Source organism: Lethenteron reissneri, unplaced genomic scaffold (assembly GCF_015708825.2).
Source record: "Lethenteron reissneri isolate LAM-NWPU_2019-01 unplaced genomic scaffold, ASM1570882v1 scaffold_1864, whole genome shotgun sequence".
Classification (NCBI taxonomy): Eukaryota; Metazoa; Chordata; class Hyperoartia; order Petromyzontiformes; family Petromyzontidae; genus Lethenteron; species Lethenteron reissneri.
Genome location: NW_026891624.1, coordinates 62,683 through 83,300, shown reverse-complemented (window position 1 = coordinate 83,300; position 20,618 = coordinate 62,683). Strand labels below are relative to the sequence as shown.

Sequence of the window (20,618 nt, the reverse complement as noted above, 5' to 3'; positions counted from 1 at the left end):
GTAACACGGACACAGAGAGGGAGATCGTCTCTGTGGCGAGGCCCCAAATAGACAGAGGGGGGCGGGGGCGGAGAGAGGGAGGGGTTTGATAAAAAACTAACACGTCAATGAGTGCGGCGACGCGTGGTCAATTACACAAGCTTGAACATTAGGAGAGAGGGAGAAAGAACACACTAAATTAAATAACCTAGCAAAATATCGAAATGTTATGTAATACAACACAGAGAGTCGGTCAACACACAATTAACGCATAGCCTGGTCGATTACGTATTTCAAAGATTGCTAAGTTAGAATTTAAGTGTGAAAATTCCAAAGAGAGACAAAACATAAACCAAGAGGAACGGAGACACAGACAGAGCAGAACATAAGAACGACAAAAAACGAGTGGAGACAGAAAAAAGTACACTAAATACTATATGTCTGTCTATAGTTTTCTGGTTAGATTTTTGTTGCTATTGCATTTATACCTGATGATGATTGCTTGTGTTGCAATCGAAACGTCGTATGCTATTATTTAATTTATTATTTTATCTTTATACGTGACTTTACCGAAAGAACCAAAGAATTATGTCTCTCTCTTTGCTTGTGTCTGCCTGTGTCTATGTTACGTCTCTCTCTCTCTGCTTGTCTGCCTGTGTGTCTATGTTATGTCTTTCTCTCTGCTTGTGTCTGCCTGTGTGTCTATGTTATGTCTCTCTCTCTGCTTGTGTCTGCCTGTGTGTCTATGTTATGTCTCTCTCTCTGCTTGTGTCTGCCTGTGTGTCTATGTTATGTCTTTCTCTCTGCTTGTGTCTGCCTGTGTGTCTATGTTATGTCTCTCTCTCTGCTTGTGTCTGCCTGTGTGTCTATGTTACGTCTCTCTCTCTGCTTGTGTCTGCCTGTGTGTCTATGTTATGTCTTTCTGCTTGTGTCTGCCTGTGTGTCTATGTTATGTCTCTCTCTCTGCTTGTGTCTGCCTGTGTGTCTATGTTATGTCTTTCTCTCTGCTTGTGTCTGCCTGTGTGTCTATGTTATGTCTCTAGCAAAATATACATTACATTTCGATATTTTGCTAGGTTATTTAATTTTAGTGTGTCTCCTAATTTTCAAGCTTGCGTACCGTACCACGTCGTCGTCCACTCATTGACATGCTATTTTTTTCTCTGCCCCCTCCCTCTCTCCGCCCCTCTCTATATTTAAGGCCTCGTCACAGAGACGATCCCTCTCTCTTTGTACCGATACGTATTCTCTCTCTGTGTATCTTTGTGATATCTGTCTGCTTATATGTCTGTCTATAGTTTTCTGGTTAAATTTTTGTTGCTATTTCTTTTATACCTGATGATGATTGCTTGTGTTGCAATAGAGACGTCGTATGCTATTATTTAATTTATTATTTTATCTTTATACGTGACTTTACCGAAAGAACCAAAGAGTAATTCCTGCAGTCACGAAAGCTCCAAATTTAAGATCGAACCACTTCTACGGGGAAGTTTCAAGTTTATCTTTTTCTCTCTCTCTGGGTTTTTTGTTTTCTCTCTCTGCCTGTGTATTTAGTGTATTTTTTCTGTCTCCACTCGTTTTTTGTCGTTCTTATGTTCTGCTCTGTCTGTGTGTCTCCGTTCCTCTTGTTTTATGTTTTGTCTCTCTTTGGAATTTTCACACTTAAATTCTAACTTAGCAATCTTTGAAATACGTAATCGACCAGGCTATGCGTTAATTGTGTGTTGACCGACTCTCTGTGTTGTATTACATAACATTTTGATATTTTGCTAGGTTATTTAATTTAGTGTGTTCTTTCTCCCTCTTTCCTAATGTACAAGCTTGTGTAATTGACCACGTGTCGCCGCACTCATTGACATGTTAATTTTTTCTCGAACCCCTCCCTCTCTCCGCCCCCGCCCCCCTCTGTCTATTTAAGGCCTCGCCACAGAGACGATCTCCCTCTCTGTGCCCGTGTTACTCTCTCTCTATGTATCTTGGTGATATCTGTCTGCTTATATGTCTGTCTATAGTTTTCTGGTTAGATTTTTGTTGCTATTTCATTTATACCTGATGATGATTGCTTGTGTTGCAATCGAAACGTCGTATGCTATTATTTAATTTATTATTTTATCTTTATACGTGACTTTACCGAAAGAACCAAAGAGTAGAGTGTGGAGGCGTTGAAGGTGGTGGAGGGGAGGGGTTGACAAGGTTGTTGGGGGGAGGGGTCGAGAGGGTTGGGGGGTGGAGTAGGGGGGAGGGGCGGGAGGAGGAGTGAGGGTTGGAGGGGGGTAGAGTAGGGGGAGGTGTGGTCGGAGGGCTGAAGGGAATGGAGTTGAGGGAGGGGTGAAGGGGAGAGGCCGTGGTTATATTGAATTGAATTTCGATTTAAAGCTGTCGTGAATGCAGGGATTCATCTTCTTGGTTCTTTCGGTAAAGTCACATAGATGGGAAGTAATAAAATTATAAAAATAAAACATAATAAAATAATTATCACGACATTTCGGTCACAACGCAAGCAGCCGTCCTCAGGTGAAGACCAGGTCTGTCGGGGAGACAGCCTCTCGGTTGGAAGGGGGGAAGGGCGCCTTGACAAAATAATTTGCATATCAAGAGGAATTTTGCATATTTATGGGAAATGCAGGTATGTGATTAGTACTACTTGTGAAATGCGTAGGAGGTGAGCGGGGGGTTTTCAAAGTCATATTATGCCCGTGCATTATGCAGGATTAGCAGAATCAAAGGGAGGGGATAGGGGTAGCATTAATAAAGGGAAGGAATGTTAATAGTATGTAGCTGCAGTAACTAAACAACCAAGTAAAAAACTAAAGTATAAACTACATAGTATCATCAGTATACTAAATATACTCTACAATAAGCTGAGCTACTAACAGTAAGTAATACATTACAATTCTATGTCGCAAAAAATGTAATATGCTTCCAGCTAAACTTTTTTCCCTTACATCACATGGGTCTACCCCGTACTATATGCTGCCATAGACAAACCCAACATTAAATTATATACTGTATTACTATACACCACCCTATACCTAAGAATAATATAGTGTAATATTACACTATTTATTATACTAAGAGGAAAGCAACGAAATATGTCAATGGAAGAGTAGTAGTAGGAGACTTGCAGCGGAGCAAAGAATCCATTCCCTGCGGAGAATACAAGATATATAGTCATGCCAGTAAGTGGACTGCGGTCTGAAAGTCACCGTAAACGTGAACACAATCAGTTAAGATCCGAAATGGTTTATTACGTCCTTCCAATGATTGCTGAGCCAGAATCCATCTTCTCGGTTGAAATTGTCTCTGTGTTTGTATATGTGGATCGCCTCATGAACGAATCTCTCACGGTAGCCAGATGGCTTGCAGAGAACCTCTGTCTTGGAGAAGTCAATGTCATGTGAGCCCACTGAATTGTAACAGTGATCTGCCACGGCTGAGGTGTTTGTCCTACCGTGTTTCAGGTCTGCTTTATGTTCACGGATGCGGTCCGAGACATGTCGTTTGCTTTCTCCAATGTAACTGCTACCACAGAGGCAACTTAGTTTGTAGATGCCAGGGTACTGTATGTCTGGAACCACATCTTTTACAGACGGGACCAGATCACGGATTTTATGTACTGTTTTAAATTGGACCTGGATTTTGTGTTTATTCAGGATTTTGGAGATCTTTTTTGTGACCCCCGCAATGTAGGGTAAGGTGATGGTTTTGAATGGCTCCTCAACCGGATCCTTCTTGATGGTTGGAGTGATGGCTTTGCGGATTGTGTAGTCGGAGTAACCATTAGCCTTAAGAGCTTGGCGTACGTGCTTGAGTTCACTGGCAATGTGTTCCTGATCGGAGATGCATTGGGCTCTATGGTGTAGACTGTAGAGTCTTGATGAGGGATTTCTTCTGGGATGGATGGTGGTGTAAATCCGGTTTTAGGTAAGCATCCGTATGGGTAGCTTTCCTGTAGACAGAGTGGCTCATTGAACCATCAGGTCTCCTTTTAATTAGGACATCCAAAAAAGGTAGCTTGTCATCTTTTTCGACTTCCATGGTGAATCTGATGGCTGGGTGTATGGAATTGATGTGGTCGAGGAATTGGTCTAGAGCAGGCCGGCCATGTGGCCAGATGACAAAAGTGTCATCTATGTACCTCTTCCATAAGGTTGGGCGTAGAGTGGCAGTCTGGATGGCGTCAGTCTCAAATTTCTCCATGAAAAAGTTGGCTACACCCGGAGATAGGGGGAGCCCATTGGGGTGCCCTCAGTTTGTTTGTAGAAAGTTCCATTCAGTTCCAGTTCCAAAGTTCCATAATTGTAATGTATGACTTACAGTACTGTTAGTAGCTCAGCTTATTGGAGAGTATATTTAGTATATTGATGATATTGATGTAGTTTATATTTTAGTTTTTTACTTGGTGGTTTGGCGGCTGCAGCTCCTTACTATTAAAATTCCTTCCGTTTAGTACTGCTAACTCTACTTACTCCCTTTGTTGCTGCTAATCCTACATAATGCACGGGCATAATATGACTTTGAGACCCCCCACCTCCTACGCATTCCACAAGTAGTGACTAATTCCATATCTGCATTTCCCATACATATGCTAAATTCCTCTGTTGATATGCAAAGTCCTTTGTCAAGGCGCCCTTCCTCCTCTAACCCAGCTTAAATATACGCTGCCAAGCTTGGTGTTCATTCAGACGCTGTCTTTCCGACAGACCTGTTCTTCACCTGAGGACGGCTGCTTGCGTTGTGGCCGAAACGTCGCGAGAATTGTATTTGATTATGTTTTACTTTTTATTATGTTTATTATTTCCCTTCTACGTGACTTTATCGAAAGAACCAAGAAGATATATTATTTATTTACTTACTTGCTTTTTCGACCTACGTAACTTTACCGTAAACTAAAGCTTCAAACCAAGTTTTTGTGATATTTTATCAAACTCTGTTTTCAAGAAAGGACACATGTTAGGACTCGATTATTCTAGTCCAGGCTTGATGATAAATTTCATGAAGTTGTGATAAGGGATCTGCAGACAGGTTATCTAGGTACATGTGTAGCCAATGCAGAAAGTATTTTCTTACTATCTCTGCCTTATATTTCAAAATTTCAATCAATGACCATAAATGCATTTATATGAAATGCTTTGGTAAGCTGCTCTCTCCGTATGCATGTTTTGTCCCTTGAAATATTACTTCTGTATTCCTCAATACTTTGGTCCTCCTTTACTTTAATGCGAGTCAATTATTTGTCTTGCTTGTGTAGTGGGTTCAATTGAGGCACACACTTGAACTTGGAGGCAACACGTTTAATTAACTAACATCACGGTAACTCTTAACGCTAGCAGAATAATGGCATAGGGTGGTGTACACCGCTCCTCTACTAACTTTATACACTTGGGGGGGGGGGGGGTTGACTATTTAAATACAATGGATGGGACAACTACTAAATCGGACCAGGACAGCCAACACACTGCCTAGTCCACATGCGCGAAGACCGGAGACCGAATACCCACGAAGACGGAGGATTTCTTCCCAGAGATGAACAACTTCGATCCCCACTGGGAATTGGCTTTTATCCGCTGCGGCGTGGCCAGGCCTAGCCCTTGGCCAAGCCCCTTTTCCAGATCCTTCTCGACGGTTCACGACCCACATGACGTGTTCCTCTCACTTCATTCCTGGTCTTCGTTACCACCTCATCCGGTCACGTGCCCCCCTCGGGTTCACCCAGGCTGTCATGACCTCACCCGACCTCTTCCCTGGTATGCTCACTCAGGTGCCAGGGAGAGGCTCCGCACATACAGTACCAGTCACACGGTACTGTCGCTAGACTATAGTGCCATCATCTATGACATTACACTTGTGTAGCATTACTATTTTCATGATACGGGGGTAGAAATACCCAAAGGATCGCAGGTTATTGTTAAAGATGACGTTACGGTAGAAAGAGAAGGCTGGGCGTGAGAGTGAGAGAACACTCAGAAGGAGAGTGGTGACGTCACCAGATCAGGCGGGGCGATCAGGGCGCTTCCTGGTGGGATTTAAAGTGGAGTGGTCGCATGCAGTGTGAGCTCGTGTAGAAAATAAACAGAAGTATATCATCTCAACCCTCGTCTGGTGGACTCATTACAACTGTTGGCAGTGGTGGGATCGCGAAGATGCCTCGACTCGGTAACCAAAAGGACCCCGACCGAGACCCTAGCAAAGAGAGAGAAGTTGGGTGTCAACTGATCCAGCGAAGACACGATGTGTTAGAGAATGGCCAATCTGTCCCAGATGTCAGAATATTTATACGTCGATTCGTGCAGGATTTCGCAACTGAGCATGATGGCGGATATCCGTGCATGGACAGCCTCATGTGTAGAATGTGCACGGCGAAAGCCACCAGCATACCCGATAAAAGTGCCCCTAAAATCAGTGGAGGTTTCGCAAGTAAACAAATTGGTGGCCTTCGATATACTAGGACCCCTACTTCGCACCGACAGGGGTCACAAATATCTGCTAGTAGGGATCGAGTACTTCATGCGGTGGCCAATGGCGTGGCCCCTGGTGGATAAAACTGCTCAGTCGGTAGCAGAAGCTTATGTACAGGGTTTTGTTGTGGATAAAGGGGCCCCTGAAAAACTTCGAATGGACCAGGGTAAGATGTTTTCCTCAAAACTAACACAGGAAGTCTACGACATCCTAGGCACTAAGAAGGTACGCACTTCCCATACCATCCACAGACCGATCGGATGGTAGAACATCTAAATTGCACCATCACATCCATGCAGTATCATGTGGTCAAGGACACCCAGACAGACTCGGACTTATAGCATAGGCAGGGCCCTTGCGGCATATCAGTTGGCCCTGCATGCGTCAACAGGATACTCTCTATTCTACAAGATGTATGGGAGGGAACCAGAGCCTCCTATTGAGTGACAGCTGTTTGACCTCCCAGCTAAAGCTGCGAAATGGCCGATAGCGATACGGCAGGTCATGCAGCAGTGAGAAATGGCAAGCAAGACAACGTAGTCTGTGGCGGCTTCCGCCCATTCCGCCATTGAACAGGTTTGGCTATATGGAGTGACGCCCCTGCCTTTCTAAGTAGGAGATAGTGCATGGCTAAACTGCCCATATATATCTTTGGGAACCTCTCCTAAACTGCTCCGTCCATGGCAGGGCCCTGTAAAAGTTGTAGAGATCCTTAGGCCTCAATGTGTACGTGTCCAATTGGGACTTCAGCGACGGTATGTACATCCCGCCCATCTAAATCCCACCAAGGGTGTACCACTAAGCTTGGAGGAGCACCCACTACACTCACCAAAAACCGGGTCGCCACGAACACGTACACCTTCATCTCTGATTCCTTCGGTGAAGTCACGTAGAAAGAAAAAATAATAAAAGAACACGACGTTTCGGTCCCAACACAAGCGTCCGTCATCAGGTGAGAAAGAATGATCTGCTGTTGTGGCTTTATATAGGCACGGGAGGGGGGGAGGGGGTTGTAGAGTCGTGGCTACAGGGTTTCACGGGGGGGGGAGAGAAGGGAGGGTTTGTGGCGTGCAGGGACGGGTGGGCGCTGGAGAAATGAGCATGTCAATGAGCTTGAATTAGTAAACGAAAACAGCACGGGTGGGTGAGTGAAAATCACAGCAGTTAAAACTTGAATCAACAATGAAGCCATACTGTGTTGCAATATCTGAGCAAGCTTCGATGTAAAAAAAAATAGTTTCAAAATAATTTTATTGATTACATTTATTTCTTCAATTAACTCAGCCTCATTTCGATTTTCAACAGCAATTTTCATTTTTGTTCCAGATATCAGCACAGAGGCAAACCAACGGCTTTGGGGACACACACATTCTTGTAAAATGCGTTTGCCTTCTTCATTGCAATGACAATCTAACAGTAATATCACATTTATAGGCGATATCTTATGTAAAAACTGTACTTGTGTTTGTGTTCTCTTGCATCTCCGTGGAGATTAGTGAATGTTATGCAGTCAATAAATACATCATCGTCCATCCCAGCTGGAAAATACCAGGCGATCTCTGGAACTCCTTTCATTAGTCGACCATTCGTGCTGCTGACTCGGCAGTCTCTATAAAAGAAAACTCCATGCTTTTGCTTGCCAAGCAGAGAGTTCAGCATCTGAGATTTCTATGCAGGAGATTCGCCGAATATTATGAAGCACACTAGCGGAGTGTCAGCATCACTGATTGCACAGTTTAAGGATTGCTATTTTGCGGTCAATTTCGTAGATATTTCACGGCATTCCAGTTAGTTTTAATTGTCTGAATGACCAAATAGGGAATTCTATTTCTAAACTACAAGGCTTTGGAACTAAAATCAGAAGGGCAAACTGGATAAATGAAGAGTTCGGCTCCATTTACTCTACCAAGCAATTCCCTCAATATATACCAAAAGGTGAACAGTACAAAGACAATGCACTACCAGAGCATGTATAGCTCGGGGTGAGCAGCTATACCATGGAAAATTTGTGCCAGTATCAAAGTATGAAAAATAAGAATCGGTTTTACCCTTTCTGGCAATGAATGCGGACTTACAGCAATATAAAGATGTACAAATAACTCGATCCGTAATATAGATATTCTTAACAAGATTTTGAAAGTATTAACTATGCCTTGAGACACTTTGTCCAAGGACGCGAATCAAACAGTGATGGATAATGTCTCAACAACCAAGTACAACCAATTATTCAAAATTCTAAACATCTACACAGCACCCACGCTCGTCGACAAAGACAGAACAACCGAGTACAACCAACTATTACAAATTCTCGAAAACATATCTTCACAGCGCCCCCACGTGTTGACAATTACATAACACCGTAGGGACTAAACATACATAAAATGCGACGACTGTTCGTACCAATCCTTATGCACGATCCACTCTTGGGTGACGAAACAACGCAGCTGAAGTCCAGGGTACATAACGGCAGTCTCAAGACTTGGCTGTTGGCTTCAACAGTGCCCTGAGCATCTCAACGCAGTTGCAGTCTTGGGACCTGGTTGGCGCTATCAACAGCGCTTTGAACAACTTAACGCAGTTGCAGTTTCAGAACCTGGCTGGCGCCATCAACAGCGCTCCAAAGAACTCAACCAACGGAGTTGCAGTATCAGGACTTGATTGGCGCCACCAACAACACAATGAACAACTTGACACGGCTGCTGTTTTGGTCACGGAGTTTTCTATCTCTATAGTATTCTATAGACTCCACGTGGCTACAATCTCTGGTCTTGGCTGGCGCCTCCAACCGCAAGTTGAACAACTCAACGCAGTGACTCCACATGGCTCCAGTCTCAGGACTTGGTCGGCGTCTTCAACAACGCCCCGACCAACAAAACGCAGCCGCAGACTTGGTCACTGAGCCGCATGCCCTGCAGTGGCAGCTGGTCCTCTCCAGGAGTTCCCCTGGTCGCGGCGAACATCGATCATCCGTCTTTCCCTGGGTGAACGCTGACCGCCCCGCCCCAACCAATGCGAAAAACACATCGGCCCCCGGGCCAACGGCAACCACAACCTCTGCACCCCCCCGCCCCCGCGGGAGCCCCCAGCCCCAACGAACGCCGACCGCCCCCCTCCCTGATGAACACTGAACATGTCACTGCTCATACACGCGCCACGCTCATTCAAATTCACACATTTCTCCCCCAAACCACCCCAGCCTTACCTCATGTAACCTCAGTCACCTCGGCTCACCCTCGCGCGACAGCGCTCACCCACACACACCGTTATATTCTGATAATATATGCAGTCTTTGAAACTGATTAGCCCACACCAGTGACAGTCTTCGGGGCCGTCCATAAATGACGTCACGAGATTTTGGACGATTTTTGACCCCCCCCCCCCCTCGTCACACAGCGTCACAAAAAGTCAGACCCCCCCTCAAATATGACGTCACAAAGCTCTGCCCCCCCCAAATAAAACATGCTTCAAATCGATTTAAACTATTGTCATTGTAGTACGTTTTTAATGTGGCGCTGCACTCTGATGTTGTAGAATAAAACATTTATTAAAAAGTATTTCTAAGTAGTAGAACGTGTTGTCTATATTGATAACATATCAATTGTCTTTGAAACTAATTGGCCTACATCAGACAGCCTTCTTTATGGCCTACTCCCACCAGTGTCAGACAAGAGAATGCCAAAAAGCGAACAGTACGAAGACAATGCACTAACCAGAACGTGCACTCTCAGCATGTACTTGAGGACTCTCCGCAAGCCGACTCAAGTGTAAGTTGAAGATGGTCAATGTTGTCATAATGCAGGGGACGCTGAAATCTTTTTTCATTTACACAATATCCGACACCAGAAGCAACTGAAATTATGAGTATTTCCTGTTCGATAAGTTCTGCTGTTCTCAGTGATTGACAGAATGAATTAAATGAACTCGTGATTTCTTTGTTTCTTTTTTCATTTATTTCTGAATACTTTGTTGAAAACTCAACTTCTTTTAAATGTTCTTTTGCTTGTGTTAAGATGTTCACGAGATCTTTAAAGTCAGATACCTGAGCAGAGACTCCTTTAGATTCATTAAGCCACTGCATAACGGAGGCGAGTTGTGGAAAACTGTCAACCTCACAACACTTTGGCTCCATAATAGAGCGCATAAGCTTTTTTATTTGCACCGTATTGGCAGGTGCTGTAATAATATTTGACAAAAATGACTGGAGAGCTGGGTGAGACAAACAGGTGTTTATCCAAATCAAATTGCTTTTTGTTTCATCATGTAACTTTTGTTTTAAATCAATTATCTTTTGTAAATTATATTCCACGTCAGATTCTTGCCAATGTTTAATATCTTGCATCACTGACTGGGCTTCAACTTTGGCAGAGACCAATATATCTTCAAGACGATTATTGGGAATTGGGTTTGTCAAAAGCGTGTATGCCTCCTTGAGGCTGTTTGCTATCAAAGTATTTTTAAAATCATTTTCGTGGTTAAACGTGACAATGTCCCACACGGGTACCAATGATGTGCCTCGGTCAATGACAGACCACATTTTTGCATTGGAAACAACGTCAGTTTTCCATTGTTGAAGAGAACAAATGCCAGGGGGCCCACCTATTGTACCTACGGAAAATGTCACCTTACTCAAAAGTGTAGCGTTGTATTTTTCAGAAAATTCCGTTATAAAGTTGGATGCCATCATGCTCACGCCACCTGCACAGCCACTGCTGTTGTAGGCAGAAGTGGAATATCTTTCCACTGCCTCCGATAGTATATTTCTTTGTTCATTTTCCTGATTTGAGGTGATGTCCTCTGCTGATGCTTTCCACTTAAATATCCCACCAAAGTGGACAGGGCCTGTGTGGGCATGAGAGCCAAAGGTCTCAAAAAAACTCCCTAACCTGCTTTTAAGTACACGTGTTTTAAAAGAATCGTTGACGGTTTTTAAAGTGCTTTCAATGCTTTGTAATTCCTCCAACGCCTCATCAGAAAGCTTGAGTTGATCAAAGTCAAGACTTCCTGAGGCGAGCGGTAGGTACAGATATTTGGCGCAATGACTTCGGGAATAATTGGGATTTTCGCGTTGTTTTTCTTCAGTGTATAATGCCTTGCAATGCTGTGAAGTGGTTTCTTCATTCAATGTCTGTAGGAAACCTGTGGTTATGGTATTGAATCCAATTTTTTCTACTGCTGTCTCAAATATTGATTCCTCTTCAGAGGATGAAAACTCTTGTTGTTTTATCATTGGCTGATGTACTGGGCCAGCAAGATTAAACGACATTGGGCTGTTTACGAGTTTGCCTCTTTTCTGTAACACAGCGTTTATTTGACCAGTTTTATAAACCCCCTCTAAAGCAAGTCCTTTAGATGCATTTTGTAAAAAAAAATGATCTGATACAGTTCCATGTAAAATAGAAATGTTTGCTAAATCTAACTGCTTGAGAAAAGTATTTTCGATATCATTGGAATGGCTCTTGTCATACAATGCATTTTCTTTTGCTCCTTTCAATTCCGGTCGCTTATCTGTCTCATCCTCTATTTTGGTCTCACCAATGTGAGTTGACCTTATCTGCTCCATTTGTTCTGGATGCTGCTTTGTTGGTGCATCTTGCTTCTGTTTATTTCCAATTGGATCACATTTTTGTGATTGTTTTAATACAACTTCTCTGCCTGACATTTCCATTAACTTAGACAATGCCTTTTTCTCCCATGGATGCCGGAAATGTGGTTCTATTGTTTCAAATTCTTCAGGGCCAAAATATTGCAATGCTTGTACATTGGTGATATGTAAAATATCTCGCAGTTTTGGAATCCAGTAATTTTTATGAAGACCTAAGTCTGTAATTACTTTGGCAAGTTCATCCTGAGCTTTAACGGTGTGTTCCTCCTCTTCCGACATAGCCTTGAATACACACAAATACGGTTCTTAATTAATAACACAATATTTAACAATAATACAAATAGATTTATTAAATTAGTTGAATATTGAATGTTGTTTTTATTCATATGAGCGTAACAAATATTCAGATGAATAACCAAAGTTTATCACCTATTTTAATGTAAAACATGTGATACATACAAAATTAAGCATTTTAAAATACCTACCATGCTTGTCTACGTTTTTAATCTTAAAAATGAGATAAGTATAATTTTTTTATATTTAAACATTTGATTAAGTGATTGCATGTTAAAATATAGAATATCACAGCACCAAATGCATTCCTTCAACGGGCCCCGATTGTCTCATGACACTAATGGGTAATGTTTGAACTTGCCGTGCTATAACAAGCAGCACTTCAGCCATGGCACCATAGCTCCAGCCCCATACCCGGTTTTCATTCCCTGTGGTGTGCAACTTATTTCCTCCCAACATCAACTTTAAATTTGAGAGTTTTTGCCTGCATGTCATTTCCCAATGCACATGTTGGTAAAAGCCGGCCTTTAGCCAATGCTTCACTGGCCCACTAGAGGAAGTAGGAAGGGGTGTGTTGGGGTGGGGCCAAGGTCATGTACGGAAAAAGTGGTGCGAAGTTTGGAGTTGGAAGATGGTGGGAAACGATGAGGGCAGATCTTAGAGATCGTGTGACTACTGTGTAATTGCAGGATCTGGCAGAGGTTAAAAGCGTTGGTACTAAGGTGTGGTGGCATTAAGAAGTTTGATTATAATCTAGAAGTTAACGTTATTGGTACAAGATTAATTTGGCTTGAGTGAGGCCACACAAGCATACACTGTGCGCTCCAGTGCTACAGTAGGATGGCCTTAGGCACTGCTCCAATCCACAAGATACAATTACATTGGGGTCAGTCGATCACATAGGGATATTGTATTATACATTACATTACCTCTAAATGATGGTGTACATTATCCATGACAGTGGCTGCTGAGGTGGTGATTGCCATTCCTTTTGGCGGCTTGTATACATTGATTACTATCACATGATTAACACTGACGATTATTATCGATGTGCCGTCACTTGTGGTGGTGGAAATGAGAGCATGATCCTTTACGCGTTGCCTCATGCAGGTGGTGAGGCGATGTTTAGGGTGTTGATGGCAGCACCAAGGGTTTAACCATTTATTCTGGAACGTGCCATCCGCGTGCTAGCACAGAATGGTATACTCTTCTTGGAATGAAAAAGGCGTATGTCTGCTTGTAATATAATCATATCCACAGTATCATATGAAAACATGTTTTACTGCAGGCTTCCTAATTCTGTATTAATCCCGAGGCACTCCGTAATCCCGGTACCCGCTAACTACATTCCCTATACCCCATCCCTGTGCACCATATTACTTTTAGTTCCCCTAAATTGTACCACTCATAACCCTTGTAAAGCGTCTTTGATAATAGCGCTATACAAATATAAGATAAGAATAGTATTTTTTTCATAGCCTAGTCCACTTTGAAACTGTGCATAGCAATTTCGATATGCATAGAATGCTGTACATCCAAAATAAATATCAATTCATGAATATTGATTACACTTTTCAATTATGTGTTTGCTACAATTGTATGAATAAACATGCCATTTACACTAAAGAGAAATTCCAATCGTGATGCCAGTAGAATTCTAAATCTGCACGATGCAAGTGCCAGGAGTTGACTATCTCATGGACTCACCTCTCACGTGTTCAGAGCACTAGGGCTGATGGAACCTTCTTCCTGTCACTCTTTACAGATGGTCAAGTGTGAGGGTGAGGTGGAGTTGCATTATGTCCAGCTTGAAAACATAAACAAACCAAATACACGATTAATAATTTTCACGATACTCTACAAAGCAACTACATTTTTAGATAATAATGAACTATGCAAGGGTTTACTGACTCACAGAGTTTCATCTAAGGGTTATTACAACAACATATACATGTATACAGCATCTAAGTATATGTTAATATGAACATATATGCAGAGTTGATGAACAATTCTTGAGGAAATGGAAAACTGAGGAGGGAGAGAACGTTGGGAACAAGGCAGATGACGCATTTTTGAGGTGGACAATGGAGACAAAGGAGGCAATCGCAGTACACAGCTGCCTCCAAATGAGAGTCAATTTAGAAGCCAAGCCGATCATTAGAGCAAGATGGTGTTAGATAAGCGTTTCTATCGTTGACCACATACAATCTATTGGATTCTAGAAAACATAAATTAATAGTAAATATATAATACCACAAGCTACTGGAGACAATTGTTCAGTTGCAACTGATGTAGGCGTTGAATATAAGCCCTAAATATACGTATACATTATCAAAATAGTTTATAACGTTGATTAACTGTTCTGAGATTGCAAAAAGAAAGTAACACGAATATATCAATTCAGAGGAAGAGTGCAGCCTTCATGTGGCACACTCTGTTAATTCAGAAATCACGACGAATATCATTAATGCAGTGACCAAACATCGATCCTCGATCTCCTGGTCTCTAGAGAAACAAAAAAAGCCATGCCAACGGCCCTCTTCAGGGCCAAACAAAGCACCAGATAGTCCCTGGGACAAGGATCTTCCAACTGAATATTGACTGACTCTCCTCGGTGATGTGAAAGTAGTCTTTTATCCTATAATGCGGTAGTTGCATTCCTATGGTAAAATTGTGTTATAATAAATAATATATAATTTAGGGAAAAGCATAGTCTTTGATAACATGTGAGATGCATATGCAGGCTAAACAAAATGGAGGCACGTGGTTAGCTTCTCGAAGCATCCAGCAACATCCCACCTTGTGTGATGTTATGCCGAGGCAGCCATACTACTGCTTATTCCTATTTGTTTGACCTAGTTTTGTACACTCAATTGCATTACATCTAATTCGCATTATGAAAAAAGTGTTATAGGAGAAACAGACTGTATCTCGCGATCATAATGAAAACCCATAACATTGATGTCCTGAGGCTCCAAGAAACCCACGTCTTAGATGCCCTACATGCCAGGCACATCCATAGATACAACCTCACGACAAGCCATTACCACACGAAATATGGCTTGGCCATATATGTGAAGAACACCACCACAGAGTTCTATGCCTTCTCACTAACTGAAAAAGAATCCATCTACAGCACCAGCATCAAGATAGGGGAGTTGAAAATCACCAATGTGAACACAGCCCCTAATTCAAAATGGCCAAAGCCAGCTCTCCCAAGTGTACCAATCGCAGCCATATACGTTGGTGGCATTAACAGCTACCATACGATGTATGGTAGCAGATGAGGCTGATGGTGAACACCTCACCGACCAGATATCTGAAGGAGATCTTCACCTGGTTTTCGATCCCAAGCAGCAAGCAAATTTCCTTTCTGCTCATTTGCAATACGACTATAGCACGGACCTCACCAGAAATTTCTAAAGATCAAACTGGGAGCACACTTCACACATCTCATAAAATAATCCCAAGCGTCCCAAAAAGTCAACATAGACCCATAATCACCCACATTGGCATCAAAATCTCCGAAATTCTGTCGAAACGATTACCAAGGGGGAACATGGTCAAAACTGACTGGGACCACTATATGGAGGCTGTAGAAAGAGTGGTGAGTCGAATTCCAGTGACACTAGAATGTTATCACCGTTGTGTTGGCCTCCTTACTGCAGCTACCAAGAAGAGCATCCTCCGAGGCTTCTGGAGAGAATACACTCTATGCTGGAAAAAAGAGACCCAGGACCTGCTCTGACAGTACAACTAGTCCACAGGGTGGAAAGGGCAGCCCACAGGTAAAAACGGCCCTGCTAGAGTCTTTAAACTGAAAGCCTGGACTTCAACGCTCCAGCCACCGTGCTTGGGCCCTACTACGACATCTGGGTGCTGCTAACCCAACAAAATAACAGACTGCAGGAGTCCTGCCCAGCTCTATATCCTCTAAATTAGCGGAGAACAAAAAACTACTGCTCAGCAAAACACCAAGCGAGAGATCCCTCGTCAAATACACTCGACAATGGCCTCCATTTCTTCACAAGACTCCACTACCATCAGCACAGAGGAATTGAGCGGGGCGTTTGGCTGAAATAAAGAAAGGCAAGGCTACTGGCAGAGATGGTACCCCCCCCCCCCCCGCCCCCCCCCCCCCCAGAATTATTCTATCACTTAGGCCTTAGAGGACTCCAATGGCTGGCAAACCTGTACACCAAATCCATGAAAACTGGACACATCCCACAAGCATAGTAGGAGGCAATCTTCACTGCAATAGCGAAACCGGGAATTGCCAACCGATGACCCTTCAAGCTATAGGCTAATGTTACTCCTATGCACGACCCATACATTTCTGGAACGCATCATCCTCCGAAAGATCAGCCCCCTCGTTAAGTCAGTGATGCCTGAAGAACAAGCGGGATTTGTGGACTTGTCATCGGCCTACGACACAATCGAGACTAAGGACTTGACGTTGAAGCAACAAGGACCATTCCTTTACTCAAACAATCCTCCTAATATGAATGATGCTGAATAATAGCTCACTGCGTGTCTATATGGGCGACAAAGTCATCTCATCCTGGTTCCTCACAAATGTATTGCCACAAGATTAACTAATCGAGCCAAAGCTCTTCAATATCTACACCAGTGACACGCTGCCAACCAAGTCCCGAAACTCAAGCAGTCACTTTCAAAAACATCAAATCCACTCTGAATAAAGACCTAATCACCATGGGAAAATATTTCCAGAAATAGAGGCTCAAGCCCAATTCTCACCAAACAAAAGTCACTGCATTTCATCTTGATAATAGCAGCACCAATCCCACTCTGAAAGTGACCTTCTGTGGCAACACTGTGTGACACGACCCCACTCCAACCTATCTTGGATTGAAGTTGATCCTTGCGCTAACATTCCTTGACCACCTGAAAAAAGTAGCTGTTAAGACCAATAACAATGATAAAACTGGTCCAGAAACTGGCATGCACAAGCTGGGAAGCATCAGCGCCAGTGCTACATATATCAACGAAGGCATACTCTTGGTTTTTTTCGGTGAAGTCACGTAGGTTAAAAAAGAAAACAAATAAATTAAATCACGACGTTTCGGAGGCAACACAAGCTTCCGTCTTCAAATCTAGAGTCAACGAAGGCCTCTGTGTACTCTGTAGCCGAATACTGTGTACTAGTATGGACCAGAAGTAGTCACATTCGACATGTCAATGTCCAACTGAACACTGAAATGCGGTGTATCACTAGAACCCTTAAGTCGACCCCCATATCCTGGTTGGACGGGCTGTCGCACATCTCTCCCCCACCTATCCACCACAACACTGCAAACCTCAGGGAAGTCCTGCAAAAGAGGAAAACAGTCACCTTACCATTCACCAGGACATCAAAAAAACTCCTCATCATCACTTGATGTCACGAAAGCTCTTATGGACCCATACGCTAAACCTTAAACAATGCAAATTCAACCCCGATTAAGCTTGTAGAGCTGAATAGTGTTCAAAAGAACTCACTAACCCTAGCAAACACTTTGTGAAAGACCCAATGCAGAAGATCCCTCGGTTTGAGCTTCCACCAAGCTCATGGTCCTTGCTAATTCGCATTCGCACAAACCACGGCAGATGCAGATACCTGATGCACAAACGGAACATTTAAAAGTATCCAGTGTACTATTGCGGTCATCCAGAACAGACCATACAACATATAACGAAGCAATAACCCACCCACAAATTCAAAGGAGACATTACAGCGATACACTCCCCTGTTCCTGACGCGGTTACCTAGCTGCACCACCTGAATGTGAAATTGTCGTTGTTGCTCTGCATCTACATCAGTCATATGAAAGGAGAAGAAAAATTCGAAAAGGTTTTACACGAAGAGATATACTCTGTGTCTCACTCCCTTGCAGTGATCTCTCTGAAACTATAGGGTCTGTAAATACACTTCAGAGCTTAAAATATTGTTATTTTAAATTGTGTTCTGGTTTTTATTTTCACCGTACCACATGCAGAAAAATCGGTGATGCTTTTACTCATGCACAAAACAAAATAATGCAATGGGAATAACCAAAGTAAGGACTCGGCCTTCAGAACCAGATGCTCAACTCTGCTCTTTGCTCAGCGTATCATATGTCCTGTATGTATGTTGAACTTCTTTTGTACCGTACATAGCAAACGCGCTAGATAGAGGTGATATGACTCAACAGCAATAAATATCATTATTCCAATAAACATGAATGAACCTAAACTCAACATAACTCACCACAATAACAACATCCATTATCACATTGGAGGGGAAGGAGCCGGATCTGGTGGAGGAGGTTTAAAGGTATTGAATAGATATGTATTTTGGTGTTTTCGTTGCCTGATCATGGTATAAATGTTTCACATTGACACCTAAAAACTGTAACAAAATATTTAAAAAGTGTGCAAAGAAGCATGGACATACGAATGCTTAGCATTGCATTGAGAGATTAGGGAACATTCATGATAAAAATGTATATAGTAAGAAAAGTAAGTGGGCTTGAGGAGGACACATCACAATAAGGAATGATGAATGATGGTCAAGAATAATAACGGAGTAACAGCCAAGGAATGGAACACATCTGCGTTGTCGTCGACCGTAGAGATGCAGCAATGAAATCGGTTCATGTGCAAATGCCTGGTGGTGACAGCTTCGGGAGGCCTTCATCCAGCAGTGGATTAACCGTGGCTGATTATGATGGAAAAAAAAGTTTATTGTTGTTTATTTGATATTTCGGTTCCTATGTTTTTGCAATTCATCATTTAATTTAGTCATAATCAATACTGGGTGGATACCTCACAAAACCCACGTTACTTTCATGATTTTGCAAAGCAGCTGATTTATTTGCTCTATCTCCCCAGTAGGTGGCCTATCGGACGCATTTATTTCCTTAGTGGCCACTCCTTCGTTGTTGACCATCGACCATTATTCATTAAAGTTACATTTACTGCACCCAAGCCCACTTCTTTTCGTAACAGTTTGAATTATATATTTATCCTGTATACGTTCTATTATCCATGTGTTCAATATAATTACAAGCATACATGTCTCCATGCTTCTTGTATATCCCTGCGTTTTTATTTTATATTTTTCGTTAATGACCATATCTCTGAACAATGTCATAGAAGGTCATATGCACTATGATTGGTATATTAATATATAGTGCGTTTGATAAATGAAGGGTGTCGCAGACAGTTCGATTCCGATTCCAAGAACACAGGATGAGATATTACTATCCTTTGTGCAAGCACTTCCAAGAGTTCATGAACAGTGAGCCTGGTGAAATTTGGGGAGCGCATTGTCAGTAGTGTACCTTTGGTTCCTAGGGTGTTTCGGCCTTTCACACTATACACCCTCCCCAAAGGCGGCCAGCGACAGGGTGATCAATCCTACGCTTGCGTCCCATTCCCAATTAGTCAAAGGAGTTGCCTTGTTGTTGATAGCCAACATCAATATAATACATTAACAGGGTTAATGTATTATACACCAACATCAAGTCTAGTGTAAGTGCGAGTATTAAGACAAGATTCATGTCTGACATACATTTCAAAACATAATTCTACACTATTTTGTTGCCTTGGCTGCAATAACTTTGAATATTTTACTATTCTAGTATGTTTACTTGCAGTACGATTGTATAGTGTGGTTGCGTGTAATTGTGGTGACTCATTGCCCCCCACCCCTACCGACTGCAAGCTAGTATCAAGACTCAAGGTTAGTGAAAATGTGTTTTTTCAACATATTTAACATTGCTAACTCATTAGACATTAACATGCAGTTTAATATGGTATTATTTTTTAAACATAGCCTGTTAACATAAAAATCGTATTCACAATATCCATCCTATATTAACCACACACAGTCTATACAATATACCTTATAACATATGCATGTATACTGTACATACCATTTACCTGCAACTGAGTTCAATAGTTTCAGCCTATTATCTAATACTCACAATGTCCAGGTGATGGAGAGCCGTAGGGCGCATGTCATTCGCTCTGTCTCTTCTGCTCTTTGGATTGAAGCCGGCTTTATAATCAGATTCACAAAAGGTGGAGCTTCCCAGACTCCACCCAGTAGCTTTCTCATGACGAATGCGTGTATGCTTGTGTGCGAGAGACACAAAGTGTATGTGGATATGAAATAAATAGTTTGAGCTTAAGCGCTTTAGGTTGGTAATCATTGTATAATCATTGTCTATTACTTAGGCAGTGAGCATAACGTATGAAGGAGTCTCTCGAGGAGCCAGACATGTTATTTTCCAGATTATAA

General features: G+C 42.4%; 1 protein-coding gene and 1 pseudogene across 1 annotated transcript; both read right to left on the bottom strand.

Moving 5' to 3' along the window:
* Positions 1-5,373: 5,373 nt before the first annotated feature.
* Positions 5,374-8,335, bottom strand: LOC133339422 (interferon-induced very large GTPase 1-like; annotated as a pseudogene).
* Positions 7,673-20,359, bottom strand: LOC133339421 (interferon-induced very large GTPase 1-like). The gene is made up of 3 exons (XM_061547568.1): positions 20,302-20,359; positions 14,042-14,141; positions 7,673-12,322 (listed from the first exon to the last, which is right to left on the bottom strand). Exon 3 carries the CDS (start codon positions 12,317-12,319, stop codon positions 10,163-10,165), a length of 2,157 nt encoding a protein of 718 aa, XP_061403552.1. The 5' UTR covers positions 12,320-12,322; positions 14,042-14,141; positions 20,302-20,359; the 3' UTR covers positions 7,673-10,162.
* Between the last annotated feature and the right edge of the window lie 259 nt (positions 20,360-20,618).

Coding starts and splice junctions, on each gene's coding strand:
- LOC133339421 (XM_061547568.1), bottom strand. CDS start 12,319: ATGTCGGAAGAGGAGGAACACACCGTTAAAGCTCAGGATGAACTTGCC.